Here is a 22,502-nt window from a genome sequence, read left to right as displayed (position 1 = left end):
AAAAACACACGATCAGTTGGTTTCCATCATGCTGCAGCGTGAACTACAAGGGGAGTAGCAGCAGGAGGAGACTGAGATGGTACCTGATAACTATCCATATCGTCTTCCACCTCTCTCTGGCAGGAGAGAAGACACTCAGTCAAATGTGGGGAACCACAAAAAGCCCTGACATGACAGCTCAGAGCAAAACCATTGATGTAACTGTTCAGGAATCTCTAGGAAGTGTCTGCTTACATTTTCAAGGTCTTCGTCAACTAAAAACTTGTTCAGCTAAGCATATGCTTTTGAGTAATAATGCCTGTAAGAACAATAGTCAGCCCCAAGATGTATTATTTCAATTATCCTGTAAGTGGACTTTTTAAAAAAAGATTCTGTGACTATTTACAATTCATCACGCTGTTGCTTCCTGTCAACATCTAGGCATGCCAACCCATGTTAACAGGACTAACAAGACACTAATGAGTTTGTACATTCCTTGGCCTTCTTTATAACCACTGCCAGCTACCCAAACGAACCAGCCATGGCACGAAACCCAAGACAGACCAAACATACTTTGGTCGAATCAGCATAATATTGTATTTCACTGGCTTGAAATGAGCATCCTGTTCCCAAAACACTGTTCTGTTTTAATGCAGAAACAATTACATACATCATCCTTTTTTATGTTAACACAACAGGTTCATAGTCTAAGTCTAAATAAGCATGTGTGTATGTGAGTGTATGAAAAAAATGTGTTTTTGTGTTTCACTGACCTGGTAGCTGTCAAGGGGTCTCTGTAGTTTGGTGGAGCGAGCTGACACGCAGCCAATAGAGACAGACAGCACTGCCTCCACCAGCAGAGGCAGAGTGCCTGAATTTTGGACCGGCTTCACACACACCTGCAGTCTCCTGGAGTGACCCTGCTTGGACAAATCCCCATAATTCAATATCAATGCGCTGCTTCCAGCACCGCACGCTCACATTTCTACATGAACATGGCCGTTCATAATTACATAATTAGTTATGATCCTCTGAACTGTGTGTTTTGATGTAGTGCAGCCAGTCTAGCCAAACGGAAACGTCTTCATAGTTTGTCTCTGACCTGGCGGAGTTGGAAGACTCCTCCTGTGCTGATGTCTTTTCCAGGATGCAGCTCCACAGACGAATACTCTCCCTGCTCGTTCAGCTCCTGGATGGAGACCCACAGATCGATCCTGCGAGACACCTCACTCCACCTTGAACGTGCAGCAGCCAAAGTTAGTGACGTGTAAAAGTCTGTGTTTGTCTGTCAGCGCAACATGTGACACATTTACCTGTCTCGAAGCGTCTGGGTCTTGGCCTCTAATGCATCCAACTCCCAGAGTGAACGTCCGTTCCCAGCACAGCGGTGACCCCACACTTCTATTGCCAACGCTCCGTCTGATATAAACTCCAAAAACTCATCTGTCACATGTACAACATAGTCCTGCACACAGACAAGGGTGTTGTAGTGGAGTTAATTTTCATATAAAAGTAACTAACGAAAGCATTAACATTAACTTCAGTTTGAAACAATCAGCAGCTCCTTTTTCTCACCTTGCAGTGATCAAACTGGACAGTGAACTGGGCCTCCGGGCTCCGAGGGGAAGGTCTGTCTGGGCTGACCATTGGAGGAGCCACAGTGGGCTCGCCATGCTCCCAGAAGGTGTACTGACAGAAGACAAAGTTGGACAGGTTGTGAGGCAGCCCCGTCGCCTCCCTGATCCGCACCTGCAGCGAAGACACACGTAGACAAGATGAAGCTGAGTTACTGAGTGTTGATATACTGTGGAAGTCATCAGTATGTCTCGGACATGTTGCTCATACCCTGCAGCTGAGCCTCTTGGCCATGTGGACGATCTCCCCGTTGGTGTCCATGACTTCGTAGCAGCTACTCTCACTGGAGTTCTCTGACGAGTCGTCTCCCCCGCAAAGACGCTCAGGTACAGCTCCACTGACTCGCATAAGCTCAATATGCAACCTGCCTGCTACCTGTCCACACAGGGGGGAGATAGAAATCATCTCCCCAATTTAAAAAAATGTCCAAAATGTCCTTGATATACAAACAGAAACAGAAACAAAAGTTTGCATATGCTCATTCTTTAAAATAAACATCTGGACTTTGTGGTAATAAATTTCGAGTAGTACATTATTCATTTTCTTTAATTTGATATATTGTCTATAATACTTTCATACAGACTTCCTGTAATAGGAATAGTGGAAAGCTGCACCATGAATAATTCATCTCTGTATTAATGTCTTTATGGTGTACCCTTACCTCTCCCTGCTGGCTGATGATGGGGACAGCATATTGCAGTTTGACATCATGAAAAAGGCACTCCAGAAAGATGTTGGCCACTCCTATCAGGTTATGGTTCTCTTGCGCCTCATAAAATGGGTCACAGTGCTTACTGTTTGCCTTGTTATACTGGAAAAACAGATGAATAGATACAATAATCCAGTTAACAAAATCTTAAAATCTACTTAGCATTTTTCTTTTTCCTGTTTCTGGTCATCTGTTTCTTACTATCTCCTCTGTGCCTTCCTTCCAGTCCCTGTAGTGGTCTCTCATGTCCACCAGTTTGTTCTCCAGCTTCTCAATGGTCCACACCTGAGTTCCCTTCCCTTTCCGGCGCACCTGGATGGCTGGCTCGCTCACTATCGCTCCACGCTATATAAAAACGGATGAATAGTTTAGATACTTCTTTACAACTATAAACTTTTAATTATGTTTGAGTAGATAGTGACACCTTGAAATGTCCAGCCTAAAGGCCTAAACAAATGACAATAAAATCAGTAACAATGAGATACCATACAGTATTTCTGTTACGTGTGACTGCTGAGTTTTCAGGGGTCTGACCTTGCGGTTAGCGCTGAGGTTGGCTGCAGGAATCTGAAGGGTGACCTGATAGTCAGTCTGTTTGCTCATCTCCTCTGCCAAAAAGTTGGCTTCTCTCACCAAGGTGTTGGCTTTCACGACCTGCTCCCTGAGTCGAGAAAGACTCTGACGAAAAAGCTCATCCCTGACACACATACACACAAGAAAAAAACAAAACAAAAGAAAAAGTAAGTTGAAGTTCATTTAAGTAAGTTGAAATGTGTATGTTTGATCTTGCCAGATGAACCGATTCCAACATCTCAGATGTTATTCTCTTTCTGGTATTTTCCACAAACTACAATTGCTTTAATTTAATATGAATGGCAAAGTAAAAGAGAAGAAGACGTTGAGGCTTAATCCAGGATAAAGTATGCTGCCTGGTTTATATGTTTGAGGATAGTGATGGAGGTGGGTACACAATTGTGCATAGTTTGAATGCCACAGTGCACCACAACAGTGACTCTGACCAAGGGCATCCATTCACTGTAGCCTTCAAATGGATATTTTTAGAAAAGAGTAAGTGTCTCATCTCAGGATTATTTCATGAAGACGACAGTAATTTTAGATTTTTCACTGCCCCGCTCACTGCTTTGGTCATACTGTATCTCAGTTCCACACGACATCTTTAGGATTAATAATGCTTTATAGATAAAACTGCAGGAGCTGCAACACACAACATCCCAGTGAAATGTTTCCAGCACCTTGTTTAATCCATGCTTAAAAAATGTTTGGATATTCTGTGACGAATATTTGCTTCTACATGTCACAAGGTGCATCTAGTAAGGTGGATATTGTGTGTATGTCATGCATCTCTGTTTAAAGCAGGGTACTCAGAAAAAGTGTATTAGATAACATGATGAACTGACACCAGTTTGAAAATGACAGCATGCCTCATTTTTTCAGGCCCTGCTCATGTGCACATACAGTACATACATATCTGGGTATGTGCTTATCTGTGTATGTGTACGTTTGTGTATCCGTGTTCCACTAACCGCTCCTCTGTCCACAGTCGCAGCTTGCCATGTGGTGTGTGCGTAGGGAACGTCAGGCGGTCACTGCTGCTGCGGTGGTGCTGCGGTGTTTTCTCTGGAGAGAGCTGTTGCCGTAGCGACTCCAGCTCTCGTTCATACATCATTCTCTGCTCCTCAAGAGCTGTCCGCTTTTCCTCTAGGTACTGCTTCTCCAGAACCTGGACTACATTCTGCATGGGGTCTACACACACACACACACACGAAAAATAATATGTTTTACAATCTAATACACAATTCTTAATTATAACTTACAGGAGCAGCAATGGACTGAGTTTCATCAGTAAAGAAACAGGAACTTCAACCTAAGTGTTGAAGCCTGCATTTGAATTACAATACAATTCAAATAAAGTTATTCTTAAAATTATTAAAAACTTAAATTAACCATAAATTGCTGTTTCTGTCATTAAGTTGAATTATAAATGACTACGTAAATAACTTTCTTCCACATTATGTTCATATTTTTTTTCTTACTGTAAAGTTTTTCTAGTTTGCAACTTGAAAATTTTGGTGCAATGCTTACAGAAAATTAATCAATTCTATTTTGATAATCAGTTACTTGTTTTAGTCATTTATCAAGCAAAAAAACGCAGGTTCAAGTGTTTCAATTGTGAGAATTTGCTGCTTAGATGTTGGTAGTTGCTTAGTTAGTTGGTAGTTCGTTTGTCCCACCTCAGCTCCACCCAGGCTCCATTTCACAATCAAAATTAAAATTTTGTGGCAACAGAACACTGACAGAATATTTCAGAATTGACACTACATTTGGGTTTTTCTATGTAGGATAGACTGTTTTACAGTAATTTTTAAAAGATGTTAGGTCAGAGTAGCTGGAACAAGCTGGAGGTTCAGAAACCTAAGTGGAATTGTATTCATGTACCAGCACATACTGCATAAAGCTGTCGCCTGAAAGGCTTAAGGACCATGTAGATTGTAGAAGGCAGATTATCCTAATCATACCATTGTTCCCCAGAGTCTTCATTATGACCTCCATCTGAGCAAACTCATAGCTGTAGTCCTGCTCAGAAGAGGCCTCGCTGGCGGTCTCCACATCTATCTCGACGAAGCTCTCTCTGGGAGAAGCTCTCTCTAGTTCCTTCAAACGGTCCCGCCGCTTTCGTTTAGGCAGATTGATCCTACAACACAGCATGGCTTTCAGTCAGTGATTTTACAGTATAACTTCATGTGTTCACACTGCTCACACATTTGGGGCCAAACTTATGACAAGACCTGAACCTGACCTGAAAAAGTGGTTGTTGCCCCATAAGATACGGTCTCCGTGCCACAGATGCATCAAGGAATCAATCATTGTTCCGTTCACACAGGTCCTGTAGAAAACATCGGAGACATCAAAATCTATTAATGAGACCACATTATAATGTCCAGCTTTGTACATGGAAAACTAATTGAGAACGTGCAATTCCTTTGTAGTGGGAGGGAGACATGGTTCTGATATCAAAGCGAGAGGCTCAGATCATAGATTCCTGCTGAGTGAGGTCATGTGAATCACTGAAGGTCCAGTCATCCATGAAGGACAGACAACAGAGGGAGATACAGTAGATAGAGAGTATGTTGTATAGTAACTCACCTGGCATTCCCTATGGGCATAAGGGTGACATCACCATCTGGGCAGAGCTCCAGTACGCAATGCTTCGGCTGGATACCGATCCCGAAGAGCTGGATGTCCTGAGACGTGTCAGCACCCACACGTGTGTGCTCCTACACACAGGTGGAGGAAAGATTAAGGAAATGATAATAAAAGCCCTGAAAATAATTACATTCATGGTCTCCTTCCAGTTTTTTGGTCATAACCCTAAGAGCTGCAAATAGTTACTTATTCAACTAATTTGCACAAGAGTATTGCAAAATAATGAAATTTAATGCTTCAATTTGGGGGAAAAAAGCAAGAATAAAACCAAAGCGAAACCAGAGCTAAGTGAAAAAACTTCTGTTGCTCTCATTGTGGAGTGGGCGTTGTTAAACAAACATCCCAGTTTCTAGAGGATGTCCTACCCTGCAGTGAACTAACCCACTTAACATTACCATAGTCATTCCACACTGATATGCCAGCCTGGCCTGCAGAACCCATACAAAGGCGTGTTGTTCTGTGCGCTGCACTGGCTGCTTTCTCACATGCTTCTGCTCTTACAGGTCCAGCTAGCTGGTTGGTTGTTCTACTTCACTGCTTTGCAGAGTCCAGACCTGCTCTTACTGGACTCCTCTCTGCTCTAATGGTGTCATCTGGATCACTGCAACATATGTGCTGCAGTATGTTTCAGGGCCCCTGTCAATGGTAAATATTAACGCTATGGTATGCACACTGCTGAGGTAGTGGTTGTGTGTTGTTAACAATAAACTGTAATATCAGTGGGTGAATGAGCATCTAACTTTTTTGTAGCAATCCTCAGAAAAAGATGGTTATAAAGAGAGCTTTTTTAGGCTTCTGTGAAAACTTTAAACATTACGAGATGCTTGGATTTAGCCGTTACGAGGTGTTTGGATTTATGACTTTGGCAGCAGCTTTGGGAAAAAAACTTGCCATTAGCAAATTATACTAGCAGCACTGGCTACTGACACCAAGATCTCCTATCTGTCATGGCCTTCACCCATACAATTGTTTTACAACAACAATATATAGTAATGAGGTAGACCAATATATCTATAATTGTACCGATCTATGTAGTCAAGACAATTTTATTTCAATTGCCCAAAACTACAACTTACAAATTTGCCCCAAAGAGCTTTCAAATCTGCACAATGGCAACCTTTATTAGACCCTCAATCCTGGTAAGGAAAACTCGGCAAAAAACATTTTAACACGATGAAAAAGAAGAAACCTCAGGAAGAGCTTTGGTTGCGGAAGTGTGAAAATGTAAAATGTCAATTTGCAGCAACGTTGCCCTCAGCACAGTGGCAAGAATTTTTGGCATAAAATTGGACAATCTTCTCATCAAAGATCTGAAATCATCGTTGAGACGTGAGCCACTTGGGACACAGCTCAACTGAAGCAACACTACAGGAGACAATGCCATTCAGTATACGCTGTGGCCTGTTAGTAGCTGGTTTATCTGCAGAGCTCAGTGGTAATTCATTCCACTAGACCTAACAACAAATTATTTCTCCAGTACCCACTTAGCTGTGATAATACTGAGTGATTAAGTACTATTTAGACCAACAGTTGTCTATTTTAAATTTTGTACAGATCATGAATTTTATACTGAAGTATGTGATTTCTACAAAATTTCCATTTTATTTAATGTTGACATCATAAAAAATGTCATCTTTGGGATAAATATTTAACGCAATATAAGCATGATATTGATTTTTAATGAATCCTTGGAACAGGAATAAATGTATGACATTGCCCTGCAGTGTGGATAATATATTTATTATCCACACTGAGCCGGATGACTTCTCAGTCATGTCAACTGGACTTCAAGTTTTTCAACCTTTAGATTAGATTACACACAAATTCGTCTCAATAGTTATGTGGAACTGCAGCCAGCGGGGTGACGTAATAGCAAGGATGATTCACGTCCTAGTATCTGCAACCAGTTATCCTGCTTAAGTGTCCTTGAGCAATGCAGTGAACCTCTATCAGCACCAGAAGCAGTCATCTTGAACAGCATTACATAGCATCACATTGATTATCACATTACCTTCAGGTAGTAGACCAGTAGCTCGTTTAGGGCAGGATCTGCATTCAGATTGACCAGGAAACACTTGTCTTCACCCACTTTAATTCCAGATGTTTCCAAAGAGATGCCCATGCTCTCCAGCTGCTTCTGACGCTCCTGTAAACACAGATAATAACAGTTTAACTGTAAGCATAATTTTGCTGAATTAAAAGAGGTTATGGCGTCTTTTTAAGACAGATGTGCGTACAGTGGCAATCTCCTCTGTCTTTCGTAGTTTCTCCTCCCAGGTGACAGTCATCTCCTGAATGAGTTTCTCAGACTCATGCAGTTTCTCCTTCAGCTCAGGAGCCTTCATGGACTGATGGGAAGAACAGAGAGAGCAAATGAGCACGAGTGGAAACTGGATCATCGTGTCAGTGATGGCAAATTGACCATGAATATATTTGTGAGCGTTCAGGGTCCACTCGAAGTCTCCTCACCTCAGCCTGAGAGAGTTGAACTTTGAGCTTCTCCACCTCTTCCCTGAGCTCTCTGATGATCCGAGCATTGGGGTCTTCGTTCACCACGGCATGGTTGACGATTCTCTTGGCCCTGTCAGCGTAGCGTAGAGTGGACAGAGTCTCCTCGTAGTTATCAGCAGCTGGACTCACTGTGGCTATCATGGCTGTCTTGCTGTTTCCACCAAGGTTATCCTGAAGACGAAAAAACATCACAAGGAAGAGTTATGTGCCGGCAAAGATGGAGCTTATGTAACACCAAACACAGGTGGTTAAGTTTTCTGTTTTCTCTATGTGTATTGTGCAAACACTGCAACAATAAAGGACAGATGTCCAATATTTTGGTCAGCTTTCAGTGGAATCAACATTTCAGGCTACATCTAGTGTTATCACAAGATATTATAATAAATACAACAAAAGACAGTTATAAATATTTGCAATTTGAGGGTCAAACCTTCAGTAGCCAGGTGAGGACTGAGTCTCTGTAAGGCACAAATTTGGCCTTCCCCTTTCCTGCAGACTGGTCGGCCAGGGCAGAAATCACACAGCCTAAGGTGGTAAGAGACCTAAAACCACACAAAAAAAACAACTCAATTTGAAGAATACCAACTTCTCGAATGATTACTTGGGCATTATACATTTTCATGCATTAAAGGATTTTAAAAATATACCCACTTGTTGATATTGCTGCCTTCTTTGAGTCTCTCCCCAGCAGCTCCAGTCTTGGACACTCTCTCACTTCCTGCCAGGTCAACCAGACTCAACTTGCTCACCTTCTCCCCTGAATTCTGTTCATCATCATGACCACACACAAACAGTCAGACCCATGTTAAGACAAACATTTATAGGATAGGATAAACATGAATGAAGTAAAAAAAAAAAAGGACTGACCCCAGACTGTAGATCATAGAGTGTTTGTGTGACAATAATACTGAAGACGGCGTGTGATCGACTGCTCTCCTCATTCATGTTGGTGGCTGCAACTGTGCGAGATTTGTTCCCCTCTGACATCAGCACCTCGATGTCCTAAAAAGATTTTGAGAGGGTGTTCAAGAGAGAAAGAAATGTAAAATATGTTTTAAAGTTTGACTAAAAAAAACTAACTGGATTTAGGCAAAATTTACAAATGGATCATTATGATAACAATAAAGGGAAGCAGTATTCACATATGGCTGCGTGCCATGTGATTTAGCTGGGTCACAGCAGGCAGTGGGCCAAGGCTCTGCGAATACTGCCGGACTAATATCAGGCAGACCAGAGCTAAGAGGAACAGGGTGGAGATGTTTAAACTTAATTAAGGAAGGCCCTGCCAAGGCTTGGCATATAAACTACACAAAGCCCCATGACTACATCCCACATCAGGAACATGTGTCATTAGAGTCTACATTTGGGAGGATTTTCAACTAAATGGTTCTTCCGAATGTAAATCAGCAGCTTGACAACTGCGGATATGTTATACATGCGTTTCTGCTAGATGCTACAAATCATTTCTATGCGTATGTGAAATATGAGGCTCTTTGGTCAGTGATACAGGGTGGATTCAGAAGGATCAAAGACACACCTCAAAGCTGGTCACAGCCAGCTGAGACAGACCATCCACGTACGGACCCAGGACTTTGTGTTCCCGAACTTTCAGGGACTGTCGGCTCCTTAAAAGAAAAAATAGGCAACATGTGAGTACAAGTAAAAGAAGGAGAGGAAAAAGGGAGGAATATTAACTATTTCCAATCAAGGACAAATATGCAAAAAGAAAGAACCAAGAAAAAATTTGAACATGAGTGCGCATTTAATTTCCTCTCTCTCTGAAGTCCTTTTCATGTAACACTTAATGGCTCTTATGGCAGCTCAACAAATACTCTCTTAGGAGAAGCTGAAAGCATCTCTTCTGACCATGAGTGTCTGGTCAGAATGAAAGAAAACTTTAATGAGTGCTTTGGCATTTAAGCATTGGCATTCTTTCAAAAATGCTTTCAATTTTTTCTGAAAAATTAGTTTTAGTATTAGGTAACAAAGATATTTCATGAAAAGTTAAATAGTGTAAATATCTCTGGCATCTCTATTGGATAGTTTTACTATCTCGTACTACTTTCATGCCTTGCATGCACTGCTGAATCACCTCTCCATCAACAGGCATTCAAATTGCAGTATCATTTTAACAGAAGTTTGATGCCAAGTTATTACATGAAAAAAATATCCATGTAAAAAGTTTCTGAATTTTTTATTTGCTATATCATATTTTAATTAATATCAACAAAATGCATGAAAAGACTCAAACCAGTAACGTGTTAGCCTGTCTCTAAACACTCTAAACACAGGTCACGATAATACAGTATATAATATTTTGATTAATTTTTATTTTAATAATATTTTGTGGAACAACTGGGCACTGTAGTTTTAAGCAAAGGTTGCTCAAACAGGAGTAAACAGTGTATTGGTAGGGGACTGTTTTCAGCTATGGATTTGGTGCACTAGTGTGTATTTCCAGCAGCAAGACTGTATGTCAGACTGACTCAAAATAGACTACAGTACCCATGTTCATCATAGTAAAGAGACATGTCACCCATCTCAACAGTGTGGCTCATTAATCGTTTTTGGACAACAATGGAGCTCTATGTCACAGAGGGATAAGCTATAGCATGGCTTTGCTACACAGACAGTACTGTACATGGTAGTTTTTTCATATGATTAGTTGACAATTAGAAAAATAGACTTGTCATTTAAGAAACTGCATGATTTATGTCAGGATACTTTCCTAAACTCTTTTCTAAATTCTAACCCAGTAAATTGTTTTCAAGACGTTGCTCTGGAATAAGAGCAATAACATTTTTCTTAAAGGATAAATCTGGTGATATTCTATAGTTTTCTTCATCCAATGAAATCATCCAATCATCCAATGAAAAGACAAAAACCAACAATGAACTGATCATACATCAGGTGCTGTCTGTGTATCCGAAATCTGATATAGATTAAACCCCTGTGCCATAGTTTTTCGAAAAACTTTTGAAAACACATCAATGAGCCATACGCTGAAAAAAATCCACAAAAAAGGCATTTACTCCTGTTTGAGTAACACTTACCCAAAAGTACAGTGCCAAGCTTTTTAGTTAGCTATCATAAAGGAATAAATTATAGATTTGTGACCCATTTTTATAAATGTAGGTCTTGAATGGGGACCAATTGGCTTGGGGCTGAGTGCAACAGGCAGGCTGGGGAGGTCGAAACCTATTGAAAGATGGACTAACACATTGTTGGTTTTACTCTTTTCATGGGATTCGTTGACAGTTACAAAAATATAGAATATTTCCAGTCTTATCCTTTAATAAGAAATACATGTGTGTTTTTATCACAACCTAGGGTGATGATGAAGGTGGTTGAACTGAAGCCTCTCTTCACCTGCCTGCCAGGTGTTGAGGAGAAATCCTATAGATCAATCAGTTAATCAATCTGAATCCCTCTCCCTGTGGCTACAGAACTACTGAGGTTGGCAGAAACAAGGTTCCCTGCTTCCACTCGAGTAATCTACCACCCACTGCAGCAAACAAGAGGATATAACAGCTAGAAAGACCATGGTCAGCTACCAACTCACAGAGGGACCCTGACACAGGAACAGAGATCCTATTTACACTTGACTCTATACCACATATCTATACCCCAGTCGATGTTTCATCCTACACATCACAGAGGCAGATAGATGGGGGAGATCAAGTGAGTGTGAGGCTTGTTATATAAGTGAGAGGAAGTTGCCATCGAAATGGGTCTGGCTGCATCTTCAGACATCTGCAGCACACAGAGCGATCCACTGTAGTCCCTCTGTGGTACTCGGCTCACAGGCTGCTCTGACCACTCTCCTGCTCTCAGCTTCACTAACAGATGTCCCTGAAACACTCTCTTTCACAGCTCGCCCTCCCCTGCAGTCTGTCTGCCAACCCACATCAGACCACTGAGGCGAAGAATGCAGCAGTGTCAGAAGATGATCCTGGCTGCTGTTCTGCAGGAAATGACTGGGTTGAGCTTCCTACTCGCATCATTCTGTCGCCATCGCCCCCCCCTCTCCATTCAAGCAACTAGACACAACAGAGCTATAAACAGAGACGCAAAGTAGGAGCCGCCTGAGAGGTCACTGGTCGTGCTGGAGTTGGAGTGAATCGAGCCTATGAGGAAAATTACACCATGGTTTGTGTAACCAGCTGCGTCTGTCACCCCAGGTCCAAAGCATTACCGAAGCATTAGCTCATTAAATTCGGCAAGAGAATACAGGTCACGTGTTTGCTTATTTTAAAGGAAAAGTACAAGTTCGCACATCGGACTCACCCTTTGGGATCCAGTAGGTCACGGACCTTCTCATTGTAGATCTCCATGTAGGACACTTCCACTTTAAAAGTATGGGCCTCGTTCTCCTCCCTGTGGACCCTCTCAAACAGCGAGCAGCAGAGTCGAGGGATCAAACCCGGCTGTTCCCCGTTCCCCATCATGGAAAATGATTTGCCTGAACCTGGGTGGAGAGAAAAGAGTTTTAACTTTTGAGTTTCTACTTTTCTTTTTTTCCCCCTGATTTAGTATCCTCAGTTGTTTTTGAGCAATAATGTAGAAATTTTTTTAAAAAAGGGTTCTCAGTTGATTTCTTAATGGTGTCAAACCAGCCCCTTTAGTTCCCATCAAGATTAAAGTGATGCTTGCATACAAAAAAACTAATTTACTCATACATCAGGAGAGTGGCAGGCCACTAAAATATTTGTGCTCTTCTTTTCAAAGTGTTGAATAGGTGTGTCTCTTAACTACGTGCTCCCCTCTAGGAGCGGAAGCGGGATAAAGGAACTAATTTGATCCAGGAAGGATATGAGTTCCTCCAGTGTGATCAGAAATACAAGTCTCCTTGTTCTTTAAACTTTATACCGAGATATCTGCACGACGATTTGGCCCGCAAATATACTTAGGGGACTTAACACAGAGTATAACACAGGCCATTTGTTATAGATAAATAGTTCAGACTGTATGGTCTAATGGATTTACCAAAAGACTTAAAAAATGAGTGACTTAGTGAAAATTTCATCTGGATTTTCAATTACCTGTTTGTCCATAGGCAAATATGCAGGCGTTATATCCCTGGAATGCATTTTCAAGTATTCCCTCTCCAAGGCACTTGAACACCACCTCTTGGCCTTTTAGACAAAGAATCAGTCACCATGGAGATTATGGTAAACACATAAACCATTCAGTTATATAAGCACTTTTAGTTGTCAGGTTTGTGGTAATATTGGTGAAATCAGTGAAATGTATCAACGGGGGCTATTAAAACAAAAAACAATGAAGGAGAAGGTTTGTGAAGGGTGACAGATTCCTGTCTGGTCGTGTGGAAAATGCTGGGCCGTGTAGAGAAATCTCTTGTGTTGCTCACTGTCGTGCTCCAGTTGAATGGGACAGCTGTTTAATGAGCTAAATAAAGCATTGGCCCGGGCCCTTGAGGGAGCCCTTCAGTGAACAGATTGCCTTGTCGTTTCAGCACAAAGCAGATGTAAGCATTTCATTTCCATTACAAAATGAGAGTGATACGACAAGAAAAATATCTATAATGATTATGGAAATCTGTCTCGTACTGGAGGTAATAACGTCTTTTCTATGGATGTTACAAAAACTGTAGCTGTAACCTTTTCTGTGCAGGACTCATTAGAGAAAATGAACGGTAGCTGGAAAAAAAATGAATTTAACATGTGAGTGGGCGTATGAAAAGTATAACACCGGTAAGAAATGCAAATTAGAGCAACCTGCATTGTTATTTGTTGTATACGATACAAATTCAAGTGTATTTTAGTGCCGTATGCATTGAACTAAACTTGCACAACGATTTTATTGTTTCCAGACAACACAAAGACAACTAACTTGTTTATATATTTTAATTTATTCGCTCAAAATGCAAATGATCATATATACACACACCATGCACACAACAGCTTTCCATCAAGCGGGGAGTTTCCCTGCGCTATTACTGCACAAAGCTTAGCAAGCAGCTTCTTTTCATGGCCAGTGATTTGAGTTCTTGGGTGATGAGCGAAGGATCAGTTTCAGCATGAACACTTATGACTCACCGGCATATTTGGGAACGTTGGACTCATCCATGGACCAAAAACAGTGGTCAAAGGCGAACACCTGCATGAGGAGGAGACAGCAAAGGCTCTGTAAATACTTTCTACACCTGTCTGAGCATGTACAGTACAACACAACCTGATCCTGCTCACTAGTGATCTCGCTTCTTCTTCTTCTTCTTCTTCTTCTTGTGAGGCACAAAGCAGACTTATTGTGCTGTGCAGTAAATCAGCAGGACTGAGCTTGTCTGAGCGAGGGAGATGAAGTCTAACTGAGCATTGTTCGAGGTAATGCTCGTTAAGGCCACGCTGTGACTGTCTGCACAAATCTGCTGTTAGCTGCCCCCGTGTTTTGTGATAGTGGCTGGAATTAAATGAATTCATAAATCAGGGTCAGCGCTCCCCACAAGAAAATTCCAGCACCCAATGACCCTCGTCTCCAAGGAAACAGGGCCGTAGCCGGTGGTGCGGGCTGGCTCTAAGCCCTCAGCGCTGGGTTTCACAACACAGACTTCAAGCAAGCAGAGACTCCTTGCCTTGTGTCCCAGAGGCACCTGCATGAGCTCTGGATGGATGACACAGAGAGGATGCTTATCGGGAAAGAGCCTCGTTTACACCAAACACCCCTATTCCTCACAGACAGAACAGCTACTGTTAGTGAATATGTTGCATATTCACTCATTCACTGTCATATGCAGCATATCTTGTATTTGCTTGTCCAAACACTTACTGAGGGTTCATTACGCTCATGTTGATTTAAACATTCAAATCCAGGATACCTCTGTAAATCAGGGTCCTGACAAGAACTTATAATTAATTTTAGTTGATTTGAACATAATATTTAACACTTTAGACTTCTTATTGTCAGATATAGGAGATTTGCAATCAGGGTAACTCCCAATGTAACGAATTACTTTTACAAATTAAACAATGCAATTACAATTTAAATGTGCTACTTTTGTCTTTTGTGAAAATAGTGGACAACTGCAGAGGATAGCAGACAAATGCACACACAAAAGACACAACATCAGCTGAGCTTACCATGTCTCAGAGCTGTGTCATAAAGTCGCGTCATTGTAGCCAACTTGTAGTAAAACATAAGCCTTGTCTCTGGAGTTAGAACGTTATATATTGTAAATAATAGCTGTTACTGAACTGTCGCTGCTATTCCTAGTTTGAGTTGTGGATCAGTGGTAAATCCTAGAGTGGATTTTTTAGATGTCATTCTTTTATGTTTGTGAAACTGGATTGAACTGGACTGATTTTTGGTTGTGGGGAAAACAAAACGGATACTTTACCAGGTGGATTGAACTCTGAGATTTTGTTACACTTTTGCGTTAAAAGTAATACAAAAGTTACTTTCCTTAGTAACTAATTACTTTTTTATGTCGTACTTGGTAAAGTAATTCAATTACTTTTTGAGAGCAGTGACTAGTAACTGTAACTAATTACTAATTTTCAGTAACTTGCCCAACGCTGTTTATAATGTCCCAATGTCTGCACTAAAATGGGTAAAAGAGCTTTTATGTATCTAAACTGATTTTAAGTTGAAAGAAATTGTCTCTCTTTGTGATTTTAAATTATCAGTGCAGAAACTGTGTGCTTTCTCTTCTTGATGTGTTTTAGCCTCATTAAGTTTTTTTTTTGGATTGGTTTTAGTTTAGAGTATTAGACAACTCTTTGCTTGTTTTAATTTACCATTTAGGTTGTTTCTAGGGTGGAATCTTTTACGTGATTATATCACACATTTTATTCAAGGTCTTATAATCGCATTTCTATTAAATTCTAATTTTGTGGCATATTTATAGTTATCGTTGTGTTGTTTTTTGTGCAACGCATTGTTACTGCTGTCTATCTTGGCCAGGACATTCTTGTAAAAGAGATTTTTAATCTCCCTGGGGCTTTTCTGGTTAAATAAAGGCTAAATAAAAAATAAATGAGTATTCTATCATAGATTATAGCCACTTCTCTTTTGAAGACTTCCTTCAAGCTGCTGGGAGAACTGCTGCAACACTGTCATCCTGCAGTGAAAGCTCAGCACTGATGCACATGTTACTACTCCTGGCTTTCAGTGCACCCTCGCTGCTCTGCCAAATCACTTTCCCCAACACAAATACCCCAAAATAATTGAACTCCTCTCTAATCATAATAAGGGCTATTGGCCAGGGAACCACTGGTTGCACAGTCAGCATGGGAAGCACTGAGATCACTGAATGCTTTGAAAACAAGACCTCCTCTTGTGACTTCAGACAAGTGAGTGGGTGCCATTCAAAGGAACAAAAGTGCCATCATTCTCAATTAGGGCTGGTTTGGTAACTAGGGCTTCAATCTCCTCTGGTCTGTCTCTTTGCAGCCAGAGGGTGTGACTGCGCAACAAATTGTTCTTGATTGGACAATTACTATTAATCAGCAGTACAAATAATGATGAAGCTGAGAAGCACAATGTGCTTTTTGTCATTTCTGGGATGAAAACTGGTTGAATGTGATAGGACTGCAGCCTCCGTTTCCCCCTTTAGAATGCAGGGAGACTAGTGCCACTATAACTTAGCAGACAGCCACGTGCTTGTCTAGCTGAAGGGTATTACAGGGTAACTCAGGTTCACAGGCCCCAGAGACCACGCACGCCCATGGCCCACACTAACGCTCCCTGGTCCCGTCAGCGGCAGAGTGCACTGAGCACAAAGGACGTCCCTGGTGTGTGAAACATCTCTGAGCTAGTCACCAGCGTGTTGTCAAGGGGGGAGGTGGGGGTGCACTCCAACAATGCAGCTTTGAATGCGCACACACACTGCCCCAGTGTCCGCGCTCATCCCTCTCTCATTGTAGAGCCTTTGTGGGTGTTCACGAGATCTTAGAGCGCTGACACATTCACACGGACATCTATCCGGCTCCTGCTGACCAACCAAACTACTAAAACACTCTCAATCATGTCCCTAGAAACGACGCCACAACAGTACATCGATCTGCGCAGGATGCTTCTCAGCCCCTCAGGGGAACTGTGCTGCTTGTGCTGTGTCCTGCAACTGGATTATTTTAGTATCTATGATGCAGGGACAGTCAGTGAGGCGTCACTACAGACAGCTACTTGCAGTGAAAATAACTAATGACTGTTTCTGCTGACACTGCACATCAGCTCTGATGATGCTGGCCAGTTTGTTTTTATTTGTAGCAATAGAGACAGATGAAACTTACATACCTTAGGTTGTTTCCTGTTGATTGAGACGGACAATCCATCATAAACAGAAGAAATCCACGGGTGAGCCCAGAGAAAGAAAGACACAGAGACAAAATAACAGGGTTAGCATTGATACAATTTAGCAGTCAGAACATGCAGCTGCGCTCCTCACAGTAGGAAACCTACCATTGTCTGTGTTGACACAAACATCTTTTTTGAATTGAAGTATGTGCATTGAAAACAAACTTCAGACTTTGTTTTAACTGTCTACACTGCTAAATTCCTCTTGTGACTTCTTCATTCACTCCTTCTCTCAAGTATTCACTTCATTCATTCATTCATTCACTCATTCATTCATTCACTTCCATGCAGTGGCATTTCCTGGTGTTAGGTGCTGCTGTGATTGGGTTCATAATTGGGCCAGTGGAGCGTATGGAAGGGAAGAGATTTAGGATTCAATGTCCCACTGACTCTGTTGAGTAAATAGCTCTTATGCCTGTGGACTTAACAGAGAGGCCAGGTTGGGGAAGCTGCACTCAGCATTACCAGCTGCCGGAACTAACGACAAAAGGGTCGCATATATGTCCCTAAATTATGTAGGATTATTCTCTAAACTGAAGAGGGAATTCCCCAAAGCAGAAAGCTTAAATATTAATTTTATAATTCCTCAAAAATATTACAGCCACTACAATATGTGGCTAAGAAATTAGGAGTGTTTTGGGGTGATACCGTGATACACATACATGTTGCAGTATGATGCTGTGAAACAACACCACCACCCTGGTGCTTCTACATCTGCCACAGTCCTGTCCTTCAACAGTCAGCACATCCCTCCTGCAGGCATCTGCTGGCACAGCGACAGAGGTGGGCATCACCTTCACACAGTAACTAATAGAGGGCAGGCAGGCTGCTTCAGTGAGACGGAAACACTGCACCAGAGTGTGCCACGCAAACTGAGCTGAGTCACCGATAATAGCACGCCTACTGTAGAGAGCTGTAATACCCACGAAAATACTCTTCTACACTTTGATTTTCATTTCAAATGTGTGCTGCTGGTCAGGTTTTTATGTGATGAAAAAAAAAAAAGTCAAGCAAGTAGGATTTATGAACAGATATTCTTTGAGGACTACATGCAGGCCATTAAATGTGCTCAAGCTCATTATAATGAGGGACAGAAAGAGAGTGAGGGGAAGGGGAGTAAAAGGAAGAGGGCCTCGACTGGGTTCATACCCTGAATCTGAATCTGGGCCACTGACAACCACTGAGACTCGGTCTTAATCAGAGCAGACAAAGACTGCAGGGCCCTGTCCTCTGGTCTGTCCCATCATACTGCAGAGCAGAGACGGGATGTCCATGAGGAACTATGAGCCTTGGATCAGAGGCAGACAAGCAGGGGAGAATGGGTCTAAAATACTTCCTGGTGGCACAGTAGAATTCCGATCCCGGACTGCTGACCACATCCCAATGACTACCTCATGCATGTTAACTTGAAAGGTAAAAAAAAAATGTCAGTGTTGCGACACATTGGAAATGTCAATGATGATAGATGCACGTGGGAGAGCTATGATAACAAATGAACAGACAACAACTACAGCCTTGTTAACATTGGGAAACCAATATAAAGACGGAGTACAGATGTTCCCTGTGGAGAACAAAAGGACGACAGTCAGAAGAGCGGAAAGAGAGCGAGAGCTAGAGACAAACACACACACACACACATGGTAATATGGAGACAAGAGACATGCAGCCTGGACGGTATAGCAGAGTCACCGCAGTGGTACAGTATACACAACCAAATCTGGTATGCTGGGAATGCAGAACAAGACAATGGAGGGAATTGTATCTAACTGGCTATATTTAGGATTTCATAGCGCCAAGCTTTCCTCATAAAAGTCTCATTAGAATTGTATTCAATTCTAAACACCAACTTCATTTCAGACTTGTACTCATTGTTACACAGTCCATACTTACCTCCTCCCCTTACCACAATGTTATGAACTCCCCTCAATAAGTTTAAGTACATTAGACTCTACTTCTCCCACCCTGCTTCCCACATAATCTTTTTAATCTTCCCACAGATCTGTGTCCTTCTTAGCAATTTTATATCTTGCTTGTAGAAACAATGGAAGCTACGTCTCTCTGTCAGGGATTCCTATCTAACAGCGGGATGTATGATTGTTTGAAATTTTACATTATTACTGGTTATTGTAAAAATTCCAGTATTTTCCAATATGTTATGGTGAAAAGAAAAAAAACACAAAATCCCACAAACTGTCCGTCACTTAAACTCACTTAAATAACATGACATTTCGGGAATCAGTAGACTTCCCGTATATATCTGAAAAATATGGTCTAGAGAGACAAGATTTTTACAGATACTTGCAAATGCGGCGCTATTATGTAAAAGAGGTGAAGGGACTGAGAAAGGAAGAACCCCCTGATGTTACACAGATGTTTATTAAAGCATACAACTTGGAACCCACCAAGCAGAAAATTGGGGACCTTTATCTAAGTCTATCATTGATGAAGAACAATTCAACAGACTACATAAAGCAAAAGTGGGAAAGAGAACTGGACGCTCATAATCCACACCCAGATGACTACTACAAACTCATAAACTTGTAGAGGCTTCTGCTGGAAGAACTGTGTGAGGTTTTTCATAACCCCAAAACAAACTGGACTTCAGAACCAATGCTGGAGACAATGTGGGCACTTATTAGTAGATCACACTCACATCTTTTGTTTTTGTCCCATCTTACAGCCTTTCTGGGCTGATGTTCAAGCCGCCACTTACAGTATATAAGGATTTGATTTTGAGTTCACTTTTCTCTCTTTCTACTTAGGAAACATATCTAAGGAACTGGATATCAGAGACAAATATTTACTAAAATTCTCATTGTAGCAAGGATGGAATGTATGGAACGTATGACGTTCAGTTCAACATTACAGAAAGAAGAACAGTATTGGACTGAATGGGATTCATACCTGAATCATAAAAGTGAATGTGAATGAAAGTGTACCATTCTGTGACTAACAACTCCTGTGTATATCATTCAATGTAACTAAGTGACTTTATGAAAAACATGACATTTCAGTCCTCAGACCAAGATCAGGCAAAATTCACACAAACAAACAGCATCATCCATATAATGCATATAAATTAAGGTCGATGAGCACCTCCAATACAGTTTGTATGAATTTTGTCTGATGAAGGTCTGAGGTCTGAAAACATCATGTTATTAAAGTGACTCCTGGACTTTCTGCATCTTCTATCAATACCAAGACTATGTTCAATGCAGCGGATGTTCTATGTATATTAAATGCATGTAAATGTAGCGATATTCTGTTGATATTAATTTGACTTGACACTCCACATGATAATTAAACTGCAATGACAGTACATTTGTTTATGTCATTCCAGTTAAGAAATGCTACCAATGGCAGTGTGGTCGCAAATGTTGTACAGTGCAAATGACTCAAGCGTGAAGCCCTCAGGCCATTTGCTTATTATTCACCATGCATGTCAAGTCATGGATTGAGGGCTTATTAAAAGCTATGTTGTGGTTGAACAAGTGTGTAACACACATGTATGGCACAGCTGTGCCAGATAGCATCAGATTCTGCCCCCCTCAGAGGCAGATGCAGGCGGGCACTGCAGCCCCAAGTCCTATTGGGGGGTTGCTTGTTCTGTGTGCCTGAATGAGTGGGTCATCAAGGGCTCGCTCGAGCTCCCACGCCTCCAGCTACCTGATGCCAAGGCATCCATGAACGATTTCAACTTGGCTGAGGGTGAAAATGGCCTCTCATACTACTATGACTCTATCCTCCCTCTATCCTCTGTATTACTCCTGGCAGACAGCTTAGAGGAGCACATTTTGATCTTATCTGCCAAATCCTTATTTCTTATCGCTTCTAGTAGAGGATACTTCCTCTGAGGGAGGCTGCGATTATGTTTAAATCCATTGTTGAGGGTCAGATAAGAGTCAGCTCACACATGGCTGTTACGAAACACAGCATCTTTCTTTGCCCTCTAGTTCAAAATCCATGTGAGCTGATGCCCGAAAGGAAGGTACGAAGAGTGGGAGAGCAGCAGTGGAATCCCCCCTGTGGTTATACGGCTGGATTAAGGCCACTGGGTTATTATGCCACCGAAAACTGCACTCTTCTAGCCCAGTAGGCAACACACCAGATTAATCTACTGTATCATCCACCCAGTGGAGCATCTATCCACTATTAAAAATATTACAGTGTGCCCATGCTCAGACACAGCTGGCAAATACATGTACTTCAAATTTTTATGTATCATTTAACTTAATCTGACACCTCTTCAAATGAGCAGGCTGGTTCAAATTAGCCACCAGAAATAAATCCTAATCTAGAAAGGCACAGCTCCTCACTCGCCATGGCATGAAGGATATACTGTCCGATTCGTCATCACTCAATTTAGCAGGCTTTGCAACAGTTTCTGATGACATAATCCTGCTGCTCACATGGAATATGTAAATCACATAGATGAGGTTCATCCCCCATTGAGATGACATTTACGGCATTCATCTTTCCTGTGCACACACATACACACACACATTCTCATAAACATACTGTAGTTTTGCCTCTTTTTGATCTGTCACTGAAACTATGCCTCCGCCACCACTTTAAACCTCCATTTAACCGCCTTTGACTTTCTTTTCCCTCTTTGGCCGTCAACATGCTTCAGACAATTACAATTCAACAAGCTCTGGAGCCAAACACAATGCTCAGAGCTCTGCGTGTGTGTGTGTTTGTGTGTGTGTGTGTAAGTGTTGGGTTACAGAGCACTGTGCTCTCGCAGGCTGCGAGCTAACATTTCAAATTGTCTTCCTGTATGTTTAGAACAGAACACGCTGGTCCCCACCCACTCAAAGCAGAGGTCACTCTGCTGCACGAAAGACAAGAGAGCAGGAAAATGCCAAGCAGAGTTACAGGAGAGGGGGTGGGTTTCTTGTCTGACCAATTACACTCAAGATGATTCCAAGGAAGTCTAATGTAAGATTGACCAGACTGTCTGTTTTATTAGGGTTAGTGATTCCTAAGCAAACATGACAGTTGGTTGAAGTCAGAGGTTTATATACGGGATAGTATTTCAAAAACAACAGTAAAACAAGTTGCTAGCTCTGAATCCTGCAACACAAACAACTCCTTGAACTTTTTAAGCTTTATAACATATCTAATGTAT

General features: G+C 41.6%; 1 protein-coding gene across 7 annotated transcripts in view; it reads right to left on the bottom strand.

The window, feature by feature from the left end:
• Window positions 1–22,502, bottom strand: part of kif13a (kinesin family member 13A) — a 40,562-nt gene that overhangs the window by 10,036 nt on the left and 8,024 nt on the right. For 5 of the 7 annotated variants that reach the window (XM_067601698.1, XM_067601699.1, XM_067601700.1 and 2 more), the window contains exons 3-26: window positions 17,312–17,324; window positions 14,119–14,179; window positions 13,102–13,194; window positions 12,347–12,527; window positions 9,597–9,684; window positions 8,927–9,061; window positions 8,711–8,823; window positions 8,490–8,601; window positions 8,018–8,230; window positions 7,786–7,896; window positions 7,560–7,694; window positions 5,489–5,619; window positions 5,142–5,228; window positions 4,861–5,036; window positions 3,868–4,087; window positions 2,858–3,020; window positions 2,525–2,668; window positions 2,276–2,425; window positions 1,825–1,989; window positions 1,555–1,728; window positions 1,293–1,444; window positions 1,082–1,214; window positions 753–899; window positions 84–116 (exon numbers count right to left, since the gene is read on the bottom strand). In XM_067601698.1, the coding sequence (XP_067457799.1) occupies window positions 84–116; window positions 753–899; window positions 1,082–1,214; window positions 1,293–1,444; window positions 1,555–1,728; window positions 1,825–1,989; window positions 2,276–2,425; window positions 2,525–2,668; window positions 2,858–3,020; window positions 3,868–4,087; window positions 4,861–5,036; window positions 5,142–5,228; window positions 5,489–5,619; window positions 7,560–7,694; window positions 7,786–7,896; window positions 8,018–8,230; window positions 8,490–8,601; window positions 8,711–8,823; window positions 8,927–9,061; window positions 9,597–9,684; window positions 12,347–12,527; window positions 13,102–13,194; window positions 14,119–14,179; window positions 17,312–17,324 (3,130 nt within the window). The remainder of the gene's footprint in view (window positions 1–83; window positions 117–752; window positions 900–1,081; window positions 1,215–1,292; window positions 1,445–1,554; window positions 1,729–1,824; window positions 1,990–2,275; window positions 2,426–2,524; window positions 2,669–2,857; window positions 3,021–3,867; window positions 4,088–4,860; window positions 5,037–5,141; window positions 5,229–5,488; window positions 5,620–7,559; window positions 7,695–7,785; window positions 7,897–8,017; window positions 8,231–8,489; window positions 8,602–8,710; window positions 8,824–8,926; window positions 9,062–9,596; window positions 9,685–12,346; window positions 12,528–13,101; window positions 13,195–14,118; window positions 14,180–17,311; window positions 17,325–22,502) is intronic. The other 2 variants (XM_067601701.1, XM_067601705.1) reach the window with 1 other exon arrangement.

This window comes from Thunnus thynnus, chromosome 10, assembly GCF_963924715.1.
Source record: "Thunnus thynnus chromosome 10, fThuThy2.1, whole genome shotgun sequence".
Taxonomy (NCBI): Eukaryota; Metazoa; Chordata; class Actinopteri; order Scombriformes; family Scombridae; genus Thunnus; species Thunnus thynnus.
The sequence above is the reverse complement of the archived record's forward strand: the minus strand, read 5'-3'. Positions and strand labels throughout refer to the sequence as shown.